We start from the raw sequence: 25854 nt of genomic DNA, 5'->3' as shown, positions 1-25854 counted from the left end.
CCTCCCATGTCTTTGCATTTAAATCTCACAGAGTCAATGTTCTGTGACAGCTCTTTGGGAAGTGCTGCTGTGGAGAATTTTTCAATCCCTGCATACTCTGGAATGTGCCCACTTCTTATTTTGCATGGAGGCCTTGCTACATAGAGGAAAGACTATGGGCTTTAGACAGGACTGACCTGGGTTTACGTCTACCTTCCTGTGAAATCTCTGACTTTGCTCAGGTTACCTAACCATCTCTCTGAAACTTAGCTTCCTCATTTTTAAAATGGGAGAACACTAGCCACCTAACAGGGCTGCTGTGATGGTTAAATGAGAAAATAATGATAGTTTCCACTTGGAGGGCTTATTATGTGTCAAATACAATGGAATCTGAAGCTGCTGGGGGGCTCACAAGTGCTGCCTCCCCCAGAAAGATCCAGGCCTCGTTCTCCTCTGCACCCAGGTGCCCAGCGTAGGGCCTGGGGGAGATGCTCGATGTCTGGGGTGGCAAGGCTTGCTCTGGGTCCGCACATCTGACTAAGCACTTTCTGCCTCTCTTTTCATCTTCGCCACAGCTCTGAGGCGGGATATATTGTCATGCATATCTCCCAGGTCAGGAGGCCATGACACACCAAGTTAAGGGTTGTGTGTATGTTGGAACTGAGATTTGCACACCAGGCACTAATACCTGGTGGGGTCGGGATTTGAAGCCTCACCGTCACCACCCAGCAGAGAGCATGCTCCAAACCACTATGTCATAAAGGGCCTGGTGCACTGAAGGCACTAAGGAATATCCGTTACCTTTTCAGGGGATTCATGGGTATCTACCGGGAGATATGTCATTCCTGAGACTCCAAGTCACTCTGCAGTCTTTCTTATTAAACCTGTTAAAGGGGTAATCTGCATCTGCCTGCCCACTCATTGTTTTCTGCACATAAAATAAAAATTCTGCTTCAACCAGTGTCCAAAAAAGTTATGACCCTTCTCTTATGACCTCTCTGCTTTGCCTTCATATGCTGATCCACCTCAATTTGGGCAGCAGCTCAACTGTCTACCAGTTTTGGGCCAGTCTTCAAACTGGTCCCGCTAGTGGTCTGTGCATCCCCATCCCGGACCAAGGGTCCTCCCAGAAAGCACTGTGGATCTGTAGCTTGTTTCTCTGGCTTCTCTTCTTCCTGTACTTCAGTGATAGACTTGGTAAAGGTCTAAGAAGGCATCCCTTTTATCACTCATTCAGCAAACATTTACTTAGTGCCATTGCTAGGCTAGGAGTATGCCCTGTATTGTGCCTCTTAATTAGATTGCAGAATCTCACAGCCCTCAGTAGGCCTTCAAGACTGGAGAGTGCTGTGGACTTTCTTCTGTCCATGGTGTTGGGGATCTTTTCTGCATCGACTAGCCTTGTTCACAGTCTAATCCAGAATTCACAGCCCCTGCCCCTTGTGAGACCATCTCAACAGGCCCTTCAAGTCCTGTAGTTCCAAGTGCAAGCTCCTTGATTTTTGTTTGATTTCAGGATTCCCAAGCATCTAAAGCTTCCAGCAGGACTGGGTACACAAGGGCCACAGACGGGGTTCTCCCCAGGTCCCTGACAGCCACTGCAAATATGCTCTTCTCTGCTCAGAACATCATTCCAGCTATCCAACCTGCCAGGCAAACATCTACAACACCTGGTTCAAGACTCACCTCCTCATTACCCTACACACACCATCAAATAAGCTAACCATTTTCTCTTCTGTTCTGCTCCTATACTTCAGCTACATTGCACCCCACAGCTAGAAAGAAAGACACTCCTTCCTCAAGACACTTGACCACCACCTGCTGGAAATTTAGGGTAAATGCTCTACAAATCTCTGCCACTTACAGAAGTGAAGATGCATACTGGCATTGGGTAGGGAGCTGCTCGCACGACTGCAAGCAGGGTGCTGCCTATTGCAGTGATCAGGATTGAGGGGATTTAAACATTCCCCTCAGAGAAGGCAATGGCACCCCACTCCAGTACTCTTGCCTGGAAAATCCCATGGATGAAGGAGCCTGGTAGGCTGCAGTCCATGGGGTCGCCAAGAGTCAGACACGACTGAGTGACTTCACTTTCACTTTTCACTTTCATGCATTGGAGAAGAAAATGGCAACCCACTCTGGTGTTCTTGCCTGGAGAATCCCAGGGACGGGGGAGCTTAGTGGGCTGCTGTCTATGGGGTCACACAGAGTTGGACACGACTGAAGTGACTTAGCAGCTGCAGTAGCAGTAGCAAACATTCCCCTCTGTGTCCCGGGTGCCCTGGCTTCCACTTGGGCTGAAGAAATGCTTGCGTAATGATACTGGTACAAGCCCCTGTTACCTTAGACTTGAGGTACCTGGTTTTGTGGGTGAATGATCGCTAAATCCATCTGTTGCAAAGGAAGGCAACCAAACTCCCCACAAGCTGTCAGAATAACCAGAGGGTCTCAGGGGGATTTGCAGTGGGGCCAGAGACCCTTCAGTCTGTCATCTCTGCTCAAAGGCCACCACCATAGGAACAGACCTGAGCAACTCCACATTCCTCCCCACAGTAAAACCTCAAGTTGAGTATATGATGGAGAATTGCAGCAGGTGCTGTGTCCAGGGCCAGCTCCTTGTAGGTTGTGGGGAGGCAGAGGTGGCCACACAGGGGTCCTTGCAGGGAGCTGGGGGTTTTGTGGGGAAGTCCATCAGTGAGCACGCAGCTGACTAGACAGGGTAAGCAAGGATATTGATTCACTATCATCCATATTTTCCTAAGCCATGCCCTTTCATTAAGCCACATCACCAAAAACCAGTACCCCAGTGACATCTGGGACTTCATAAAGTGGTCTCAATAGAGCTCTGTCTAGCTATTACACTTGCAGGTGGAAGCAGGAGGGGGGACATGCTTTTACTAGGGTCCTATTTTATAAAAGGAGAAGCCCTCTGTCCCTTCTCAAAGCTTATTTTCCCAGAGCCAACTGGCATAGCATTGTTCATGTCCCACAGTCTCCCAGACAGGTACCCCTCTTTGGTAACCTTAATGAAGGAAGAGGGCTGAGCCTTTCCCTCTCTGCCCTGGCTGCCAGGAATCCCAGAGACAGTTTCTGTAGCTTTCCTGAACCAGGACTGCTTCTTCTCATCGCTTCCCTGATTCCTTCTCCGGGAGTGCTTGTTTTGGGCTGTTTGTCTTTTCCATTGTGGGGATGGCTTTGGGGGCTGGATGGGCAGTGATGTGGCAGAAGAAAGAAGAACCACCAGTGAGCCAGACACACATGGATTTCAGTCCCCACCTGTTAACCGTGTCATCTTAAGCAAGATGTCTTTACCTCTTCAATACTGAGTTCCTTACCTGGAAAACTGGGGTAATGACCACGAGGAATAGATAGGTTACTGTGAAGATTAGACTCTGCCAGTGTGACCTGCACTGTTCCCTCTCCCTCCTCCCAGGTCAGGCATGGTCTGTGGCTCCAGGATCAGAGTTGGTTTTTCCTTCTTCGTGCCTCTGTCAGTCGGCTCAGGATGAGTGATGCAGCGGAGAAAAGCAGGGGACCTGCCCTCCTGGTTTGTCTGGGACAAAGCGGTTTCCTGGCATGCAGGATTTCCAGTGCTCAAACAGGAAGGTCAGAGGCAAAGTGAAGAGCTGGTCACCCTAGTAGAAATCTCAGCATCTCTGGAGCTTACAGTGGCCTAGGTTTTCTTCTTGCTGGTACTACCATCCATCCGAGACCTTGGCTAAAGGGGGAGGCTCTATGTGGCAGTCGCTGGTCTCTTGGTAAGGGGGTAGTTAGTCAGGGCCAGTTCAAAGGCTGCTGCTGTCCCCTCCGCTCATGTTCATCTGTCCGGGAGAGTCACTTGGCCAGGCCTGACATGGGGCAGCCTGCTGACTCCCCCACACAGAGGAGCAGCTATAGGTTTGAACCTTAGTATAATCCGCACACTTCGCTTTCTCTTCTTGTCATTCCGGGGTGCTGGGGCAGGGAGAGGGAAAGCTGAGAGATGCCTGGTCTGTGATTGGAGGGCTCCCTGTGGCCATCTTCCTGTGGACGGTGTGTGTGCGGGCTTCTTAAGGGGCGGTTAGCCTCGCCCTGCCGTGCTCGAAGGAGTGGTCATCTCCTTTGGGTGTCTAACAGTGGATGACATGCCCGCCTGTCCAGCCCCCTTGTTCCTTTGTGTGGAGCCACGGAGAATCTTCTTCCTGGGCTCTGAGGACCACGAGGGGACTGAGGTGGGACGAGGGGCCCCCAAGCTCTTCCAAGGCACAATTCCCAGGTCCCTTCATGCCTGGCTTTCTCTGGCTACCCAGAGAGCCTCCTTCCCACCATTGGAAATCTCTAGCTCAAAAGTGGGCACACATGTGACACCCACTGTAGGACCAGGGCCGGGCTCTCCCCAGAGCATCCTCACTATGTGTCACTTGGATGGCATCACCAGGGCTGGCCCAACCCCTGCTCAGCTGGGGTCCCCCCTCCCAGGTACCTTTGGTCTCTTGGGGCCCCCTTCCTTGGCTCAAACCTCTATTAAGAGGTAATTAGCACAGAAAAGGTTTTTGTCTCTTTTGTTTCATTTATTGTCTTATATCTAAGAACACCTTCCTGGAGAGAAAACAGTTTTCCAAAAAATATTTGTCACAACTGATTCAGCTTTCTTGTCCAAGCATATAAGAAATACAGTTTAGATTTTGCAAAACAGAGTGCTAAAATGTTTGTTAGCATTTATGATTTCTATAAAGGAAATCTGAGCATTGGAAAAAAATGATCAAGATGAGAATTCGTGGGGCTTTTGGTCCTGAGGACCTCTATCTAAATTTCAGGGATGTGGAGGAAAGAGAAAAGGAGAGGCACGGTATTGGGAGATGCGGAACCCTGAGATCCAGGTGCAGGGGGCGGGGCGGGCAGGACGGCGGGGGCGGGGCCGCAGGTGGGGGGAAGGGTCGGCAGCCGGGGAGAGCCAAGGCTTCCCTGAGGGGACACCTGAGGGCAGTTGAAGGGCACGCAGGAGTTCACGAGGTGACCGAGTGGGCAAAGGGAGCCACGCCTGCCTCCCTGCAAAACAAAGTGGACCCAGCTGAGGCCTCGTGCTCTTGAGAACTGAAGTATTTCAGTGGCCTGGCTCCTCAGGCAGCGGATGCGCACGCTTGGGCTGGGGAATGGGCAAGCCCGCTGTGGAGGCCTGGTGTTTCCTGCTAGGTGTTTGGGGTTTTACCTGCAGGGCCTTGGAGAAGGCAGTGGCAACCCACTCCAGTACTCTTGCCTGGAATATCCCATGGACGGAGGAGCCTGGTAGGCGTCAGTCCATGGGGTCGTGAAGAGTCTGACACGACTGAGCTTCACTTTTACTTTTCACTTTCAGGCATTGGAGAAGGAAATGGCAACCCACTCCAGTGTTCTTGCCTGGAGAATCCCGGGGACAGCAGAGCCTGGTGGGCTGCCGTCTATGGGGTCGCACAGAGGCGGACACGACTGAACCGACAGTAGCAGCAGCAGCTGGAGGGCCTAGGCGAGCAGTGAAGCCATTGAAATGCTTTAAACAAGGGGGTGTCCTGCCTCTGAGCACAGTGAGGAGAGGGCAAGGCTGGAGCAGGGAAGTGGCTGGACCCTCCTATCCAAGGGCCAGGCAGCAGCTCTGGGGTGTTGGAAGGAGAGGGGCTTATGCCCAGGGTGGATCCTGAGTTGCCTGTTTGGGGTTGGGAGGATAGTGTGGGACCTGGATGCTGGTCTGATTTAGGTGGGGTCCTGTGTGGTAAGCACCTCCCGCCCCCAGCAGCCTTACCCTGGGAACTTTGCATCTTTGTGTCACTACTGTATCCATAAGGCTTAGGGACTGAAGCCTGGATTCCTGGACACATCTTTGTAGGGGCTGGGATGGGGTTACCAGTGTCAGACAGGGAGGGGTTCTGAACCAGACTGCAAAGAGGAGTAAATGGGAAGGACATGGTCTTTTCTATTCCCTGGATACCCATTTGAAGACCTTTGTAATGATCTAGGCAAGGTAGGTTATCCAAGAGGCCAGAACTAGCCCGCGGAATATGAAGCGCCAGGATTTGTGCTTCAGAAAGGTCAGGAAAACCCCATTTAAAGCCCCTGTCTTTTCACCTCAAGGCAGAACAGGGAAGGAGTAAGGGGGCTTCTTTAGAGCCTGTTCCCCTTTCAGGGTTCACAGGGACAGGGAGGAGACCCTGTATCCTGGCAGCAGGAGGTGGGCAGGGCAGCACCACCCGCCCCCCCTTTGACGTCAGCAGCTTTTCAGAACTGATTTCTCTACCAGACGTACTTAAATTCAGGGACATTTTCTTTAAACATCTTAGCTCATTCCCAGCCATTTCAGGCATTGGCCCTGCTGGCATTTTGTCTTGGCTTAATGTTTCCTGAAGACTTGCTTTCTATTGTTCCGCGTTGTGTGCGTTTAGGTAACTCACTTGGCTGGGACAAGTTGAGTGGTGTCCTCAGGGGCGGGTGTAGCTCCCGGAGCCCCACTGGTCTCCCCCGCTGAGTGACCTTGGCTGGTTTCTTCACCTCTCTCTGCCTCAATCTTCTTGGTCAAATGTGGAAACAGTAGTATTAATACTTACCTCAGAGTTATCGTAGGGTCTACATGGTGCAGTAAGAACAGTGCCCGATGCCAAGTACACGCTCAGTCAGCGTTCACTGTTGTTATTGCTTGACCCAGTGGGAGAAATGAAAAATATAATTACCTCCTTCCTCTTAAGGCCGTGTCCAAGAATCTACGTTTAGTAATTTTAAAGGCATTGTTTTTCACAGAAAATACCTCCCAGCATATTTCCTCATGTGTTTGCAGTTGAGTTGACCAGGCAGCTGAAGGATGGGATAGTGAGCTCAGCATTGCTCCCTGTAATTGGGAGTCATGATTGAGCTCCTCATCTCCCTCGGCCGCTGTGAGACTTTCAACTGTATCTACTTCAAAGTGACCTGTCTGGGTTTTTTTTTTCCTATGGGCCCCACTGCAGGTTTCTGGAAGAACTTGACTGCCTGAAAGGAAGCGACAAAACATGAAAATTGCTTTGAGGTGACCAACAAGTCCAGCGGCCCCTTGCTTCTCCCAAGGTGGATCTGAGGTTTAAGAACCGTAACTTCAGGTAACAATCCTGTCCTACCCACCCCCACCTAGATACACTATCATTGCAGCTCCGACGGTCGTTCTTCGTTTAGGAAGTGTGGTTTCTCCCCAAATCCCTGAAACCTGGAATACTCCACCTCATGCAAATGTCTGGCTGTTCAGAAAGAGCAGTGGGGGCGGAGGTGGCATCCCAGGTCTGACATGTGGCCCAGATGGTCACCGAGACCCTAAGTGTAGGGCTCTGCTCACAGCTGACCTGCTTCTGTTAATGTCAGTAGTACTGGTAATAATAACAGCAACGGCAGCCACAGCAGGGCCTTTAGTGTGATTAAATGATGTATTCTTCAAAGAGTATTTTATAATCAGACTAGCCAGGAAATGTCTGAAAACAGAAAGTACAAAGAGGGAAAGAAATTGTTCTATCAGATATTAAAATGTATTTTACAGCCATAGTCATCAACAGTGTGGTGCCAGAATGGAAATACGCCGGTCAAAGGAACAGAATAGAAAGTTCAGACTAAAAAATGAGTCAAGAAAAGTGGCATTTTAGTGACTGGTAACAGGATATTGTAGACCTCGTAAGTAGTGTTGGAATAACTGTATTCTTTGGAGGGAAATTAGAAATTTCCAACCTTAAGGAGTGTACCAAAAATAATTTCCAAGTGGATTAAAACTGAATTTTTAAAGTTACAAAATTGTTAGCAAAGAGGATATTTTTATTGTTTAGGGGTGAGAAAAGAGTTTTTAAAACCTGCCACTTTTAGTATCACATGCAAACACCATAAGCAAAGATAAAAGAAAAAAAGGGGAGAAAATTATTTACAGCATCTATGATCAGCAAAGATTAATATTCCTAACATACAGATTTATTTTTCAATATGCATTTATTGAGTGCTTACTATGTGCTGAAACATGATCTGGGCACTAAGGGTACAGGCAGTAAACCAAAGTGTGTACTCTTCTGATGCTTATGATCTAATGGAGAGGACAGCTGGTAAATTAAGTAGGTTATTGCTGGCCAGATGTGGATAAGGGCAATGGAAAAAAAATTAAGCAGGACTGAGGTGGTTAGAAAGAGTTGTGGGGGTGTGTATTATATGGTTATCCTGGCAAACTTCACCGATAAAGGGACATTTGAACAGAAATATGAAGGAAAAAGGGGAGAGGTGGTTGAATTTTGGATTTTTTTGGACTGTTTAGCTAATAGGATTTGTTGATGGATTAGATGCAGGTCATGAAAAAAAAGGAGTCGGGGTGACCTCTAGGTTTGGGGTCTAAGCAGCAAGCAGGATTGAAGTACCACTTACTGACCTGGGCATGACCAAGAGGCTGGGCTTGCGGGCAACCAGGGATTGGTTATGGATTTTTCATGTTTCTGTTGTATGTTCAAGGGGAGATGTCAAGGTGATGCTTTGGAACTCAGGAACGGGTCTGGGCTGGAGATGTAAATATGAGAGTTGTCATAGTGTAGGTAGTTATTTAAAACAGTGAAACTAGGCAGATCTCCCAGGGAGGGAGTGTAGGCAGAGAGGGGTCCAAGAGCATCCATGGGTCGCTCACCTAGAGGTGAGGGAGATGAGAGGAAACAGCTGTAGAGACGAAAGAGGAGTGACCACTGAAGTAGGAGAACGGTGAAGCTGAGAGCCAGGAGGGAGAGGTCAGCTCTATCAGATGTGTTGATGGGCCTCTCCCCAAGGGAGGGGATGGAGAACTGGCTGTTGGATTTAGCAATGAGGAGGTCATTAATGAATCCAGCAGGGGCCGATATATTGGAATGATGGGGACAAAAGCCTGATTTGAGTTTATTTGTCGTGAGGAAGAGAAAAGCAATTGAAAACAAAATAATAGGGCAGTAACTGGAAGGAAATCTAGTTCAAAAGAGTTTGTTCCCTGCCCAACCCCCCCAAGATGAGTGTTGTTGCAATGTGTTCGTGTCCTTATAGAAGCGATAATGCGGAATGTGGATGATGCAGGGTTGGGGTGGATGGTCCACACTCATGAGAGAGGAGCGCGCAGCTTGCTTTGGGGTGGGGTCCGAGCCAGTAGTGTCTAGGTTGCTGGTAGAAGTGGTCACTGGCTTCTTTTCTCAGTGGCGTAGAAAGCTGACTTATCGGCTAAGGGTGAAAATCGAGATGTTGGAGGCTGGAGGAGGAAAGCGCAGTTGTGGTCACAGAGCAGGGGAGTCAGGGATTGCTGTGTGCTTTTCTCCACCAGGCTCAGGTGCCCAGGTGAGTGTGAGTTAGGAGACCCATCGATGCTAAAGGCAGTATGGTAGGAAAACAGGACACGAGTGGGCACCAGGGGTAACCAAGAAACACCTATAGGGACTTCCCTGGTGGTCCAGTGGTTAAGACTTTGCTTTCTGAGGCAGGTTCAATCCCTGGTTGGGGGGCTAAGATCATACATGCCTCATGGCCAAAACCAGAACATAAACAGCAGAAGCAGTATTGTAACAAATTCAACAAAGACTTAAAAAAAAAAAAAAAAATGGTCCACATCAAAGAAAGACATGCCTATAAACAGAAACACCATCCATAATAATTTTAAGATACAAGTAGAAATAGTGAGGTTTTGTTTTTTCCTTCAGATTGACAAGAGCTTTTATTGGGGATAAAAGGTATTGTGCTCTTCTGGAGCACAGTGTTTCTGTATTTAGCAAAACATGCAATGTGTGTCCCCTTTAGGCCCATCAGTCCTTCTTCTAGAAGTTTATACTAAGAGATAATAGCTCGGATGCACGGAGCTACGTGCACAGTGTTCACTCTAGCAACGATGGTGAGAGTGACCACGAGGGCTCCGGTCACTAATCTGTGGACACAGTGGAAACAGAAGCTCACCCTCGCCTTTCACTTTGCAGATGAGGAAACTCAGGCCCAGAGAGAGGGAGTGACAGCCCCAGCCACGTCGCCTGGAGCTCAGACCCCAACGGTGGGCAGTGCACGGCCCCCTTCACCTGGGTTTGGAGTTGGAGTCTCTTGCAAGGTACTCGCCAGTCTCTCTTTTGAGCTGACTTGCTTTGCACTTTTAAGATATGAATTCTCAAAATGCTTTGCAAAGGTTTGCCGTGCTTTCACTTCATTATGCAAAGTTTTCCTTGCAGTGGAATCCCAAGTGCAAAAGGACAGGCAGAGAAGACTAGACAGACTTTGCCTGGACCAGTGATGGGGAGGGACTACTCTTTTGAATCCCAAGTGGGACTTACAGGCTGAGAAAGGATATTTTATTCTTTCCTACAACTTTGATAAAAGCTGTAATAAAAATACAGAGATAACAAGTAGATCATATTTATTTCATTGATTAGATTTGATTGAAAGAAAATTAAGTTAGGACTGTGAGAACATCTGGGACATTTGGTCACCTCTGTGGGTGGAACATGGGTTGTGCCTACTAGAGCCTTGGGCTCTGGTTTAGTTCTTCATGCCCTGGCACGGGGATCTAAGAGGAGCCACCTAATTTTGCTGAGCTTTGTGTCTTTGTCAGAAAAAACAAGCAGATGAGCCTAAATTACCTGTAATAACTCCTAGAGTAAATATGATGCTCCTTCTGGCAGTGCCTTGTGCTCGTCCCAGCTGGCTGGGTGAGAGAGATGTCGGCACTGTCATGAGGTCCCTGTCCTTCTACAGTGCCACCTTAGAAAAGCTTGTGGAAATAATTGCGCCTCTGTCTCCTTGTACCTATTTCAGACCTCCAATGGCCGACCAGAGAATGGACATTTCTTCAACAATCAGTGACTTCATGTCCCCAGGTGCCACCGACCTCCTCTCCAGCCCTCTGGGCACCGGTGGCGTGGATTGCAACCGGAAACGCAAGGGCAGCTCCACAGACTACCAGTAAGGCCTTTGGGCTTGTTTTCCTCTGGCTAAACTTGGTGGCAGCTTACAGGCATGAACGTCCAGGGGCCCTACTGTTCCTTCTGGAAGAAGGGATCCTGTCTATGAAAAGGGATCAGAATGAAAGATCTGACTTGACTTTTCTCTTTATCTTCCCTTGGATTGCAAGCAGGAGGGAGCCTCCCGTGCAGCTGAGCCATTTACTCTCCTTTTGTGCGCCCCACCTAGGTCCCCAGATTTTCGAGGGAAAAAGAATAGCCTTAAAGCCAAGTTCCACCTCTTACCACTCTCTTCATTTTCCTTTGCTCCTTTGAGCAAGATGGCTAAGTCCATGGATCCAGCCTCAGTGGTTCCAAAGAGCACTTTGCCTAAGGACCTCTCTAGAGGAGGACATCAGTGGGTTCCTTAATGTTTGTAAAATGAGAAAGTAGAGGTCATCTCTGGAGACAGTATAGGAGCAGTGACATTGTCCTTGAAACGCTGTTTGAATTAGTGTTCCTCTTACATTAAATAGCACCTTTTTTTTTTTAAAGACTCGATGGCTTTTCTTTGGAGTATGTAAATTTTCACACTTACAGTCAGCTCTTCTGTATCTATACAGACATCTAGGGAATACGTCGGCACAGAACACCCAAAAGGCACATTTTGTTTTGTAGAGGCAACTGCCTGGAATCTTGCCCAAATGTCCATTGGAGAGTTTTCTTCTGTTTAACGAGAGAAAATCTCCAAGGAGGTGTGCCCCCTTACAGCAGAAGTCCTTTTCTGCTGCAGTTCACAGGTCAGATTGAGGGAGCATAGCGACTGGAGGTCAGATGCCCACTAGGAGATGCTATGAGTAATATATAAGTGATCCCAGATGATTAAGAGAGCGGCTGCCCAGGGGATGGAGAATGGATGTGAGGACCAAGAGGGTGTTCTTCCATGGCGCTAACTCCACAGCAGGGAAACCAGACGTTTTCTGTGGAGCTTTTGTCTGATGGAGCCGTTGACATGTTCTAAGACCTCTGCTGTCTGGATCTGTGGTTTCCACCCTTGTCACCACTCCGGACTTCCAGGTTTCCCGCATGGACCCCAGTCTGCGAGGCTTCTGTAATTCATGGACACCCCATGAATTAAGCACCTGTCATCCCTTTCCTAACAGCTTAATGTACCAAACTCCTACCCTAGGGCAGAGCTTCTTTTCACCTGAGATGATCGCCTGCCTCAGTGAGCAGACACGAGTCTAGACAGAAGGGGAGAGGGGCTTTTCATTTTCCCCTGTGGCCTGTAGACTTGCTTCTGAACTTCAGGATCAGGTAGAGGAAGTCTCCGCCTATGAGCAGATGGAGGGCTGCTGGTTGGGAGCCACTGTTCTGAGTGCCCGCAGCATACCTCAGTGCTCCTGAGAAAGTTGCTTTTGCTCTTGGTGATGATGATGTCTGTAGGGCCATGGTTGGAGAAGGGAGAGAGGCCCAGAGGGTAGGTAGTCTGTCCTCCTGAGTGATTTAGGGATTGGAGGAAGGTATGAGCTCACCTGCGGGATTAAGAACTCCTTCCTCAGAGGATTTCGGTCTGTCTTCTACTGAACCCACAGCGTGCTGTGAAAACTGGATTCCGGAGTCCATGAAGGGAAGGCAGATCCTTCTGTGACCCCAGGACACTCTGTGGTCCCCGACCCATGCCTCCATCTGTCCCAGTTCCCTGGGGCTCAGGGTTTCCCCCGAGCTGAGAAGCGGAGCACTGGGCAGCAATGGTGGGAGCTGGCTTGGGTTCTGCTCAGTGCTCCTCCGTGGGCACTTTGATGCTCCCTCCCCACCTTACCCACCACCAGGCATATATTCAGTATATATGCCCATGTACGTTTGATGCTTGATACATTTTACAAATGAATAAACTCCATTTATCCAAAGTGACGGGGGTTGGGGAAATGAGATATTATGGTTACTTGGATACTCTGGTTAACTATGTTTCCATGAATGCCATGTATTCCCAATTTTCTCAAGCAATCAATATAGTAAAATGCACGAACACACAAACTTTATTGAGGTGGTATATATAACATTTGATAAACTGGAAAATGAGTCTGGTTTTATATTAGGTTCAAGTTGGTTTTACTTTTATACATCAGGAGTCAATGCTGTGGCTCTTTGAGCTTTCTAGTTGCTTGGTTTCTGGATAAATGATGGCCTTCTGTATTATGGTGAGAAGTGATTTTGTATGTCTTAACAGTTATATTCTCTTTTGTTTTCTCAGAGAAAGCATGGACACAGACAAAGATGACCCTCATGGAAGGTACCATGAATTAGTCATTTGAATTTCAGCATCCTTAGAGTCATTTTCCTTGCATAATTAAATGTGTAGGTTCCACCCATCTCCTTGATTAGGGATAAGCAAGGAGGCTGTGAGCTTGTGGGCTCAGAACTGTCTCCCCCCTACGCCCCACCCTGTAGCCCAAACCGTAGAGAATCTGCCTGTGATACAGGAGACCAGGGTTCAATCCCTGGGTCAGAAAGATCCTCTGGAGAGGGGAATGGCAATCCACTCCAGTATTCTTGCCTGGAGAATTTCATGGACAGAGAAACCTGGCAGGCTTCACTTCGTGGGGTCGCAAAAAGTCAGACACAACTGAGAGACTAACACACACACACACACACACGCCCCACTCTGTGTAGCTAACAGGCAGAGCCCTTGTGTGTCATGTAGAGAGGACAGGGATCAGGCAGGGAAGAAAATGGATGTGTAATTCTGCTGTCAATCTCCAGGGGATTATGTTTCTTTTTATTTGTTTTCCAGGTTAGAATACACAGAGCACCAAGGAAGAATCAAAAATGCAAGGTGAGCTTGGACCTTCTTTCTGTATATAAGCTATCCTGGTTTGGTTGCTTAGTGTGCAGTCAAGGAGGCTCTGAATATCTGTTCCCTGTCTGTCGAACAGTCTTTGATACTGTCGTGATCTTAGGGAATGAGAAGAGGGAGGGGGGCCCTGGCTTGATGTGGCCTCTGTCCCTCACTGCCTCCAGGCTGAGCTGCCTTCACTTTTTGCTGTCTACGCATGTTTAATCTGAAGGGAACTCTGGAGGGAGCCAAAGATAAATCAAGGCTAAAGGTTTTCCCTGTCTTCAGCAGGCTCCTCCTTCCTGCCTTAGGGCCCTCTGGGGAGACCTGGCTCAGGGAGTCAGTTCCCCAGCCTTGCCTGGCCTCAAAAAGGGCCTTTATTGCTCTGCAAGGTGTGGCTGAAGGCCAGACCTGGGGAGGCATGCTCCCTCAAGGAGATTCTCTGACTACCCCCTTCCTGCCTCCAGCCATACTTGCTGACTCCCTTCCATGGGGGTCCTCTGCTCTCCTGCCATTAACCCCAGGGCCATCTGATGCTGTGTCCTGCCACAGAACTAGGGCTGTAGAATTCAAAGGACCTGAAACTGCTGGCTTTCCCCTCATGGACCAGCTTTGGCGAGAGATCACACGGTTGTGTTGCTATGGCAGCGGCACTTGACACGCCTCTTTGGGGGACAGTCACAAACAGCAGGTGCAAACCAGTCAGGAGAAGAGTGTGTGCCGTGGGATGTGTCATGCTGCTCGGCGGGCAGCGACTCTTGGGGACAGATGTCGCATCTGCTGTGTCTGGGTGGGGTCATGGCTGATCCAAGGACAGCAGCATCAGTTACCTGGTGTCTCAGTCAGTCTGTCTCCTACAGACCACATGGCAGACTCCCCTCAGACCTCAGAGACAGCTCAGCCTGGGGCCCTCACTGATGTCTATTCCTGGGTGCTTTGCCCTTCGAGTCCTCCACCTCCCTTCTTTGTTTCTCCCCCATCTTAAAATCCAACTTTATTGGGGCTGAGAAGAATAGAAATCAGGAGAAATTAAAAGCGCAGTTGACTGTGAAAAGACAATTTTGGTAACATTTCTCAATTCTAAGGATAAGGTAAGCATTAAAAAAAAAACTAATACCGACTTGGCAGTGAGCCGCACTTTTTTGGGTGACTTTAGTAGAAAAGCTCAGTTTGAAACATTCTTCAGATTCTGAATTTGCCTTGTCAGATGAATATTGAAAACAGTTATTTTCATCATTGTTTCCTTGATGCTCTGTTACATTTTACAGAAATCATTTTTCATATTGTTGTTCAGGGAAGCTCACAGTCAGATTGAAAAGAGGCGTCGGGATAAAATGAACAGTTTTATTGATGAACTGGCTTCTTTGGTACCAACGTGCAACGCGATGTCTAGGAAATTAGATAAACTTACTGTGCTGAGGATGGCTGTTCAGCACATGAAAACATTACGAGGTGAGATCCCGGCTTTATTGTTTTTTATGCCCTTGCTCACAAATGTTACCACCCTTACTTAGAATATCCCTGCCCCCCCTAAGGCCAATGTTTATTACTTGCAAATGTGTAGCCTTGAGGAGTATACCAGTCATTTTCAGCAGCAGACATTATGCCAAATGAAATCGGCATTAGCAAGCTTCTGTGGGTATCAAGATGCAGTTTTGCTCTTCTGCATCCCCAGAGGGTAGAGGCTGAGTGCCATGCATGTGTGTGTGTAGGAACCCAGGTTACATACAGAGAGGCGCACATCCCATCTTGCATATACGTGGGCCTTGCCCATACAATGATAAACATCAGAAATGTAGCTGCCCTCCATGACACAGGAAACTGTTCCAGTTTTTAAGAGGAAAAATTCATCCTGGTTCCTTTTGAAGAGTGAGTCACTGGTTGACGGCACTTGCTACATTTTATTGTTGAGTGAACACTGATGATATTTTCATCTTCCTGGAATTTTCCCAAACCAGATCAACTCTTTATAAGGGAGGCAGTGTTTTCCTTCTTTTCCAAGTGTGGGGAGGGTGAGAAAACAGAGGCAGAAACGTGGAAGTGACTTATCCAAACCACAGGAGAAATCTGAACTGTGGCAGGCATTTTAGGGAAGGCCGTCCCTGGAATTTTCCACAGCTAGACTTGGACTATTTGAGGAAATTGGAAAGTAGGCGCTCACTCAGATCTCTGACCTGCGTGGTAAAAAGAATTACGTCTTTTATATTTCTACAAAGCCACCAGAAATAAGAAGTAGCTGGTTTTGTCTTTTGACCTTGATTCAAAAATATAAGTGTTGTATCCTGGGCTTGGAGAATGGCATTTTAAAATTCATGTTAGGGAAGATAGAGATTAAATCATTACAACTAATTTCTGTTTCATTGGAAAGAAAAGAGTGGCAGAACTCAAGTGATCCTAAAAAGCAGGGGTATGGATCAGTAATATGCACCTTGTTAGTTCATTTGAAAGTCACAGACAGGTTCTGTTTCCCTCCTTCCTGGTGGTCTTTGGAATTGTCATGAGCTGTTTTAGTTTATTTCTTCACTGTGCTACTAACCGTTCTGTAGATTAGATTCCAAGTTGTTTACTGCTGGCATTCTTCTCTAAGTTATTCTCCAAAAAGATGCCAGATTGACAACCTTTTAAACATAAGTCTTATGCCCTTTCAGTCCTGAGAGCTCGAGTTGCATTTACTGAAGTAATGCATTTCTCTGGGTTGCCAAGCTCATTTAACTCAACCCTGATGAAGAGGAACTCACAGCAAACGCCTTCCGCAGTGTATTTACTCAGGGCCTGGCAGACTGGATGACTTCCCAAGAACATTTAGAGTGGTGATTTGAGCACCCGCTAGACAACCCATTTAATATAGATGTTGTGGGGAGGGAGCATCCCAGGAGTCTCGACCAGTTGGCTTCTAGAGCTTCCTTCTCTATTAGAAGCAGTTTCTAAACTTCTGTTAGCTCCTGAATTTTTGCTGTGGTGACCAAAACAAGCTTGCTAAGTCTCCTGTGGTCAACAGTGTTCACTTTTCGATGATATTCTCTTTGGCGTTAGAGGCTTCTGTCCAAAGCCAGAGCTCGCCTTATCTCCGCCAAGGAGAGAGAAGATAAAATCTAGCTCCCAGGGGGTAGGGACAAGGCTGTGTCTGGAAGGCTTGAGGCAGTCGAGTGAAACGAGACGTTATCTGAAAATAAAGTGTTCCAACTCTTTCTCTTTTTCTCCCCCGGAAGGTGCCACCAATCCATACACAGAGGCAAACTACAAGCCGACTTTTCTGTCAGATGATGAATTGAAACACCTTATTCTCAGGGTATGTTGCATTTACAGGATTGTTTTTACACAAGTGTGTGGGAATTTGATGTCTCAACACTGAACTTGTTTAGGCTCACTTCCTCTGTCAGGGTCTCCACCTTGTTCTTACTATTTGAACAGGCCTCACATCTCTTCCCTGGGACCCTCCTCTTCTACCCTCACTCAAACAAAAATGGAAGGTCTGGGGACTTTAAATCAGAAGAGCAGGATTTTGTTAAAAATAGGAGGTAATCAAGAATCCCCTTCCTGCATGTGAAGGTTTTAGAAAGGGACTGAAACTAATAACCATTGAGAATTTCTCTCATCCTCACTTGACCACTAACACAGAAACAGCCACCTAAAACCTTTCTACTAAAATTCCATCAAAACAACAAAGCTTCCAAAGACGTCGCAGCCCTGGGGAGGAAGATGAGTGGAGGAGGCAGGTGCTTCCACCTGCCTGACCGTAGCACTCGCTCCTCTGGCTGGCCTCTGCAGGAAGGCAGCTGGGGTGGCGCCATGGGAATCTGGCTTCTGTGCAGAATCAGGTCTGCTCTGGGCCAAGCAAGATTTCACCTGGAAACTGAAGAGAGAGACACTAAATTCAGAGACATGTCCTCTTGCAAATAGTAGAAAGAAAACCAGAGAAACCTAACTTAAGGGAGGAATACCTGCCCCATCTCCCCCCAGCCAGGGCTGCCCTCGCATCTCTGAGCAAGAAGTTTGCAAGGCCCCAGCATAGAGGGTAGTCTCTCTGTTTTTCTCCATCTTCACTACCCATTTTCAGCTCACCCTGGCTTCAGGCCCCCTGTTAGCCTGGCCTCCCTGTTCATTCCAATAGTGTCTGCCCATCCCCTTGTGACATGCTGTATTAAATGCAAGGAACAGGATGTTATGAGTCAACAGAGCTTTGTTTCTCAAGCATAGCCAGTCCTGGTTAGGCAGTGAGGGGCTGCTGTGGAGGTTCAGGGAGGTCAGCAGGAGCCAGGCCCTCTTTGTCTTCTTGCACCACCCTGCTGAGCCAGATTTTTCACCTTGGAGGGAGATGGCTATGCCAGGTTTCAGTAGCTCACCAGCCAGGAAGAGGGCAGGGGAGACTCCAGGCCAGCTGTCCTTTGTATCAGGAAAAGGCATGCCTTCCTGGAAGCACAGGAGTAGACTTCAGCTTATCTTGAAAATGTCACCTGGTCCCCCAGAGGTGCAAAGCAGGTTGCAGCACAGGTATCTAGATCTTCCAGCCTCCAGAGGAGAAGCAGGCACAAGAGGGGTCAGGAGCAGCAGATGGCACACGTTCTCTCCAGAGCCACATCCGTCTGCTGGATTTCCCTCCAGTGGTGGCTGATTTAAAGTCATGACCCGGTGTGGAACTGCAGCTGTGGTCTGGTTGGCCTGGGGTCGAGTCGGGCTGGTGCCTCCTTGCAGGAGAAGCCATCTCATTAGTGCCACATCTGGGACAGCTGTCACAGCACTCTCCCCGGCTCTCTTGTACATGAATGATTGTTAGGCAAGGGTTTTTACATCTTGTGTAGGTACAGTTGGTCTTTTTGAACTTCTCTGTCAATCTGTTTATTGGTTAGTCCCACATTCCAGCTTATCACTAGCGATCCTTCAGAGCTTTGTGTGACTTGTAGATTGGATAGGCATAGCCTCTGTTTTCCATTTTCATTTGTTCACTAATTCAGCAAACATTTTAGTACTTAATGGGTTTTGCATGGCACTGTCGTATGAACATCCGATCACTGATTAACACCTTAGGGTGGGGGCGAGGCTTCTCAGCAAGTTAGTGATGGTCATTTGGTTACCTCTCAAGGCAGACTCGGAGGACTCAGCGCTGCCCTCACCTTGCCATCCTTTTCATAAAAATGTCCTTGTTCTCAGGGAGGACATACTAGGATTAAGATATGAACTGTATCTGCAGCATCTCCAGAGAAGCCATCAGGGCTGGCTTCACAGGCATGCAACCCTTGCAGCTACATAGGACCCGGTACTTGGTTTAATGCTCTGCTGCCGCCATCTTGAAGATTGTATTTTGAAAACAAGGGTCCCTGCATTTTCATTCTGTCCTGGACCCCACTAATTATGTAACTGGTCCTGATCACCATATTGGTAATTTGGTGTTTTTTAAAGAAATACATATATGTATGTACACATAGAAAACAAGTTCTTTTTACAACAACAAGTGTTTAGTAATTGTCGCTGCTCTTCTAAATGATTCTCTGTTAGATGCTCATACTTATCAGGGTCTGGAATAAGGGTTTTAATGCTGTTCAAGTGAAAGACTTCATGTTGGGCCTGCCTTTTCTGCTCCTCTCTCACATACAACGTCAGTGGTGATCTGTCTTCTCTCATGGAACTTTTCTCATTTCTCTGCCCCGTCTCAGTGGCTGGGAAGCACTGTCTAATTCCTTACCACTTCTGGATGCTGAGCCCCTGGGAATTTGCTTCAGGAGACAGCAGGGTCCACTCAGATGATGTCTGAACCATTTGGCCGCAGGACCTGGACTTTCAGTCTCCCTTACCAGTGCAAATCTGACTAATTGCTTTCCTTACCAAGTGCTTTCAAAAATACCTTTAATGACTGGCATGTCAAGGAGCAGTGAGCTTGACCAGTTTATGGCGTCTGGAACCTGTAACTGCTGAGCTTTGAAAGTGAGGCAGCCCCTCAGGTTCCGTGTCACTCATTAACTTGGCACCGTTCTCCCTGAGGCCGAGCCTGCCTTCATTTCCCCAGCCCTGGGGGCTCCTGTTCTCACCCCTCTGCTCTCTGGCTGGCCCTCAGCCTGGCTCCTTCACCTGCTGGTGCTCATCTGCCCGACTGAAGCGGAGTCGGAATGTTTTGTGCCTCCGCTACACTGACCGTATTCACCGGCCTCTGGAACCTTCTCCCTCCCCTGAATGTGTTGAAATCCACTCCGCTTGTCATCAGCTTGGGCCTGAGTCTGCTCAGCATCTCTTCCAGGATATCCCAGGCACCTTCTTTCCAAGCACCTTTTGAGCCACATCACTTCATTAATGAAAAGCCTCAAAATACTCTCTTCTCTAGTTGAGATATAAGGTTGTCTGCAAGGCAAATGAGGAAGTTATTAATACCCTCTTTTTCTTGACAGAATGAGGCTTCTAGCAGATGGTGCTTGGGAAGTGGCTTCCCCCTCACTGTCATCCTTTGCCCCCAGGCCAGCACAGAGGCCTAACTTAGGAAAGGATCAGCCCCAGCCTCCTTCTGGCAGGTGGCCTGCCGGGCCCTCTCACAGCAGTAGTGAGTCTCTTTCCCCTCTCACTCGTGTCTTTTATCCCAGCACAAGTGCACGTGCCATTCTGTTACCTTCTGGTGCGTGAATTCATTTCCTTAGTTCTTTGAGTTTAACTGCATCCCAAAGGCCCTTTTGTGGAAAAGGGAGTAGGTTCTTTATTAGCGTGTGTATGTGTGCTGAGTTGCATCCGACTCTTGCAACCCCATGGACTACAGCCCGCCAGGCTTCTTTGTCCATGGGATTTCCCAGGCATAAATACTGGAGTGGGTTGTCATTTCCTTCTCCAGGGGATCTTCCCAACCCAGGGATCGTACCTATGTCTCTTTGAGTCTCCTGCATGAGCAGGCAGATCTGAGCCATTGGGAAAGCCCCAGGTTCTTTAGTAGTCTATTCCAAACAACAGACCGAGGACCAGCAAATAAAGAAGATAATGATACATGTGGGTTAGTCTGTGGTAGCTGAGTATACTCAACGAACATGAGTGAGCAAACTCCGGGAGATGGTAAAGGACAGGGAAGCCTCGCGTGCTGCTGTTCTGGGGTTGCAAAGAGTTGGACCTGACTGAGCGCTGAACAGCAGCAACCTGAGCATAGAGCAAGTGCATGGTAGAGCGGGGAGCACCCTCCCCAGAAGGCCCCAGCAGGGGTTCTTAGGGGTCATCCATCTGGAGAGCCCTGGGTAGGCTTCAGTCACATTTGCACAAAACATCCTAAGCTCTCATGTTCCATGGCTTCAGTATTTATCTGCCTTGGTCTGTCCAGCGAATACTGCCCTGTCTCCACAGCTATCTTTGTTGACACTTTGGATTTTTGCCTGTATTTAAAGTGAAGAGGTGAAAGAATGTCAGGAGAAAATTTTGCTTGGCTTTTCTTGTCTCATTTAGGATATAAACAGCTCATCTCTGCATCAGGGAATAAAACTTGAGAGTAGTTGTTCTCAGCCCTGTGAACATTAGAATCGCTTTGGGGTGGGGATAAGTAGGGGAGGGGGTAAAAATCATACCAGTGATCCGGCCCCACTCCGTACCATCAGCATTAAACAACAAAAGCAGGCCACACTTCAGGTGCTGAACCCACTGTTCCAGAGAGCTCCCTCGAAATGGGGGTGTTCAGGTCTTGGACAGATGGTGGCTTCAATATTTGAGAGGGAGTTTTGACCCTGAAGTTTCCTTCTAGTCTCAGATCCTATGATATTATAGTGTTGTTATACTTAGAACAATGAAATGGATTTCTCTGGACCTTCATGCAGTCAAAGGAAAAATCTTAAACTGAGTTCTTCGAAACAAAACTCTCTGTAATTGGACTTCCCCTGGTAATCATTAGTGATCCATGTGTGTATGTCTGCCTTGGAGAGAATCTTATCATTCTCAGAAGGTATTTGTTCTAAGCATCCTGTTCTCAGGACACCTGTGAAACTGTCAGTGACTGCAGTCCCATGGTCTGGACACTTAGAAAATAAATCCTTATTTGCTATCAGAGTGATTATAAATCATGTCTCCTAAAGTGTGATAAATTGACTATCCATTTCTCCTGATTAGGCAGCAGATGGATTTTTGTTTGTCGTAGGATGTGACCGAGGGAAGATCCTCTTTGTGTCAGAGTCTGTCTTCAAGATCCTCAACTATAGCCAGGTACTGTCCCTGTTCCCACTGGTGGTGGGCAGCCTTACAGTGGCCAAAAAGGCTGCCCCACTTCTCAGAATAACTAATAGACAAGTGATACGTGAAATGCTTCTATTGTTCCCCAACCCCATCCTTCTTCCAGAAAATTCTTAACACAGAAATGAATATAAACTTAGAAAACTTCCTTTAATATGCTTCCATTGGGAAGTTTGACCTTAATCAGCCTTGTAACTTTCTCACTGCTGCAAGTGTAGGGGTAGGGAGACAAGGGGCTATTTGACAGGGAAGACAGACAGTACAATGCCAGGGAATAAGAAAAATGGGAATTTACCTGTTCTGTATCTACAATGATGTATCACTTATTAGCTCTATTGAACCTCAGCATCCTCTATAAAATGATTGTAACAATCCATACATTCTATGACTGTTTGTAGAATCATATAACTATTTAAATAAAAGCTTCTAGAAAAGAGCTTATCACCTGTTTTGCCCCTAGAGTTTTTATTCATTTTTTTCATTCATTCACTCATGCTCATACCGGTATTTGCATGGAAATTTGGTAAAGCAGAAGAATTGCAGTATCAAAATAACATTTATATAAATTAATGTAAATTTCATGTTTCCAACGTCTTTTGCTCTTTTCAGTCTTAGAGCAAAGCTGTGGAGGAAGTTATTTATAACTCTGCTAACAATTAGGCTAGTGAGGCGTATAGTATGACACAACTTGTTTAAGAACAGAGGTCTAATGGAGCTGGAGTCAGAGCCCACGCCCTGCATTCCTCCCGCTGAGGTCTTGGAAGGGAATCTGTGGGCATGGGAAGTAAAGGGATACACGCCGTGAAAGACTTTTGCCTTAGAGGAGCGTGAGCTGTTGATGTGGGTGAGCCCTTGTCCCTTCTTCTCAGTGCCTCATTCATGGCGTCCTTATCTAGGCAAAGTGCCTGGACGTGTGTCCATGTTAACGTGTGAAATACTTGAGATTCTCATGCTTAAACGTGCCGAGTAAAGGCAAAGCCCTTATATTCCGCGTGCCGTTGACTTGTCCTTCTTGGTGATGCATTCCCACAGAATGATCTGATTGGTCAGAGTTTATTTGACTACCTGCATCCTAAAGATATCGCCAAAGTCAAGGAGCAGCTCTCGTCCTCCGACACTGCACCCCGGGAGCGGCTCATAGATGCAAAAAGTGAGTTCGGGAGCCGCCGAGGGCCAGGCTGCGCGGTGTGTGCTCTGTCGGCCTCAGCGGCTGGGTTCCCACCTCTCTGCCCTTTATCTGGGTCACAAGTGCTCTTTGGCTGAATGAAATTATTATATTCCTTCGTGTTTGTTTCTATTCTGGTTTACATAAAGAAGAAAAACTTCAATGTCCAAATTCGTGAGGGGAAAAACAACCATTTTAATTTGATTCTTTCTGATTTTTAGTCAGTTTTTTTTTTCAGGATCTAGAATCCCCAGTTGTATGTTCCTGAGTTAAAAGGGTTCACATCAGTTTGATTTGTTCCCCCAAAAAAATCACTTCTGTGTGTCTGAGTTGTACTCATGCAGCCTTGTAAGATGAAAAAGTATAAATATGACATCTCTCTGACCAAAGTGGTTTCTCTTGAGGTCCCTCCCCCCGCCACCCCCCGACCTGCCTCCCTGCTTCCTCGTGGCAGTGGTGGAGCACCACTCACGTCCTCCGCGGCTTCCTCCTGCTGCCCCTGCCCCCCTGCCTGCCAGGAGCTCTCTCCCCCTGCAGTCCCACGGGGAGCTCTGCACTCCAGCAGTGAAGAGCGTGGACTCCGGGGTCAGAGTCAGGGCTCGAATCGTGGCTCCACCATTTACTAGCTGCGTGACCTTGAGCAAGTTACTTAACCTCTCTGTGCCTCAGCTTCTTTACCTGCACAGTATCACCCACCGACTTCATCAGGTTGCTGTGAGGATTTAATACGCTAAAAACATACAGCACACTGTTTCCAGCACACAGTAAGCACAACGTTGTATTTACCTTGGCCCAGTGCCGTCATAGCCTAACTAGCTTCCTGCTCCCAGGCTCTCCATTATACTCTCTGGAAGGAAATGACCACCAGTGGAATCTCCTTTAAGTCATCCTTTTCACTAAGGCACTCCTCATCTTCCTACAAGTACAATGTAGTCCCTGCCACCTGCTGCCCTTTATAGTCTGGTCCTGCAGTTGTCTTAGTGCCCTCAGGAGGAAGAGGTGAATGCTGTTCGGTCCTTGCCTCCAAGGCCGTTACCCATGTAGTCAGGGTGATGAGGAGACAGCACTGTGTATAATCAGTGCAGCCATGGACGTAGTACCAGCCACAGAGAACGATGACTCATCCCCAAGTGGGTGTGGGCACATGCATCGTGGAGTAGGTGACAGCTCCAGGTGGGTTTGCAAAGATGAATTAATATTTGCCAGGTGATGAAGGGAGGAAAGTAGCAGAAGAAATGATTGGTGGATGGGGGCAGAAGGGTGGTGCTGGGGTTTGTTGGTGCTGCGGGAGAAAAACATTCAGGGGAGGGGGAGGGCTGGACGACACAGACCTTCTCATCCGTGAGAATGCAGTGCAGGACTGCGGGGTGGAGGGGCGGGGGGGCAGGCTCAGATCCCCGTGAGGATGCAGTGCAGGACTGCAGGGTGGAGGGGCGGGGGGGCAGGCTCAGATCCCCATGAGGTTGCAGTGCAGGACTGCAGGGTGGAGGGGCGGGGGGGTAGGCTCAGATCCCTGTGAGGATGCAGTGCAGGACTGCGGGGTGGAGGGGCGGGGGGGGCAGGCTCAGATCCCCGTGAGGATGCAGTGCAGGACTGCAGGGTGGAGGGGCGGGGGGGGGCAGGCTCAGATCCCCGTGAGGATGCAGTGCAGGACTGCGGGGTGGAGGGGCGGGGGGGCAGGCTCAGATCCCCGTGAGGTTGCAGTGCAGGACTGCAGGGTGGAGGGGCGGGGGGGCAGGCTCAGATCCCCGTGAGGACGCAGTGCAGGACTGCAGGGTGGAGGGGCGGGGGGGCAGGCTCAGATCCCCGTGAGGACGCAGTGCAGGACTGCAGGGTGGAGGGGCGGGGGGGCAGGCTCAGATCCCCGTGAGGATGCAGTGCAGGACTGCAGGGTGGAGGGGCGGGGGGCCAGGCTCAGATCCCCGTGAGGACGCAGTGCAGGACTGCAGGGTGGAGGGGCGGGGGGCCAGGCTCAGATCCCGGTGAGGACGCAGTGCAGGACTGCAGGGTGGAGGGGCGGGGGGGGCAGGCTCAGATCCCCGTGAGATTGCAGTGCAGGACTGAGGGGTGGAGGGGTGGAGGGGTGAGGGGGCAGGCTCAGATCCCCGGCTTCTGTGCTGACAAGTAGCCCATGTTTCTATCAGGATAACAGGCTTTTCTCCAGAGATTGTAATTCAGTTGGTCCAAGACTAGAATTCAAACCACCAATATGAGCCACATATATGATTTTAAATTTCCTGATAGCTACATTTGAAAAAGTAAAAATAAATGCAAAACTAATTTTAATACTATCTTTTACTTAACCCTCAATCCAAAAGGAAGTCTTTCTGATTTTTTTTTTTTTTTGCACTATTCCTTTGAAATCTTGGGTATATTCACATGTTCAGCACGCTTCCAGTTTGAAGATCCCAGCAGCTGCATGTAGCTAGTGGCTCCCGCACTGGGCAGCACAGGTCTAGAGTGGGGCTCAAGCATCTTCAGGTCAATTCAGCATCTGGGGGTTCTGGTGTCCAGCCAGGCTTGAGAACTCGAGCCAACCCTGTTGCCTCTGTTCCGTTCCAGTGTCCAGACCCTGCCTACTCTCCAGGTCCCGGCCCACTTTCTGCCTCCTCTGGGAAACACCGATTGTTTCTGCCCTTTATTTGGCACTTTTCAATCATACACCATGTGTGGCATGAGCACAGTCCTTCCGGTCAGCTTCCATTTCCCCCTCTCAGCTCCCGCTGAGAAGACGGTCCCGTGTGTATTTCTTTGTTCCCCGGAGCGCGTAGTCCGTCCATCAGTAGCTGCATTCTGCATGTTCTAGAAGACCGGCAGGCCGACAGCAC

The 25854-nt window shown here is 48.5% G+C and overlaps 1 protein-coding gene across 3 annotated transcripts in view; it reads left to right on the top strand.

Moving 5' to 3' along the window:
* Positions 1-25854, top strand: part of BMAL1 (basic helix-loop-helix ARNT like 1) — a 108857-nt gene that overhangs the window by 65824 nt on the left and 17179 nt on the right. For 2 of the 3 annotated variants that reach the window (XM_052653275.1, XM_052653274.1), the window contains exons 3-11: positions 6930-7058; positions 9897-10021; positions 10723-10869; positions 13102-13140; positions 13642-13683; positions 14978-15135; positions 16893-16972; positions 21742-21834; positions 22894-23011. In XM_052653275.1, coding sequence (XP_052509235.1) covers positions 10730-10869; positions 13102-13140; positions 13642-13683; positions 14978-15135; positions 16893-16972; positions 21742-21834; positions 22894-23011 — 670 coding nt within the window. In that variant the 5' untranslated portion in view covers positions 6930-7058; positions 9897-10021; positions 10723-10729. Of the gene's footprint in view, positions 1-6929; positions 7059-9896; positions 10022-10722; positions 10870-13101; positions 13141-13641; positions 13684-14951; positions 15136-16892; positions 16973-21741; positions 21835-22893; positions 23012-25854 lie in introns of those variants that run through there. The other variant, XM_052653276.1, reaches the window with a different exon arrangement.

The sequence above is a fragment of the Budorcas taxicolor genome, chromosome 15 (genome assembly GCF_023091745.1).
Source record: "Budorcas taxicolor isolate Tak-1 chromosome 15, Takin1.1, whole genome shotgun sequence".
NCBI lineage: Eukaryota > Metazoa > Chordata > Mammalia > Artiodactyla > Bovidae > Budorcas > Budorcas taxicolor.
The sequence above is the reverse complement of the archived record's forward strand: the minus strand, read 5'-3'. Positions and strand labels throughout refer to the sequence as shown.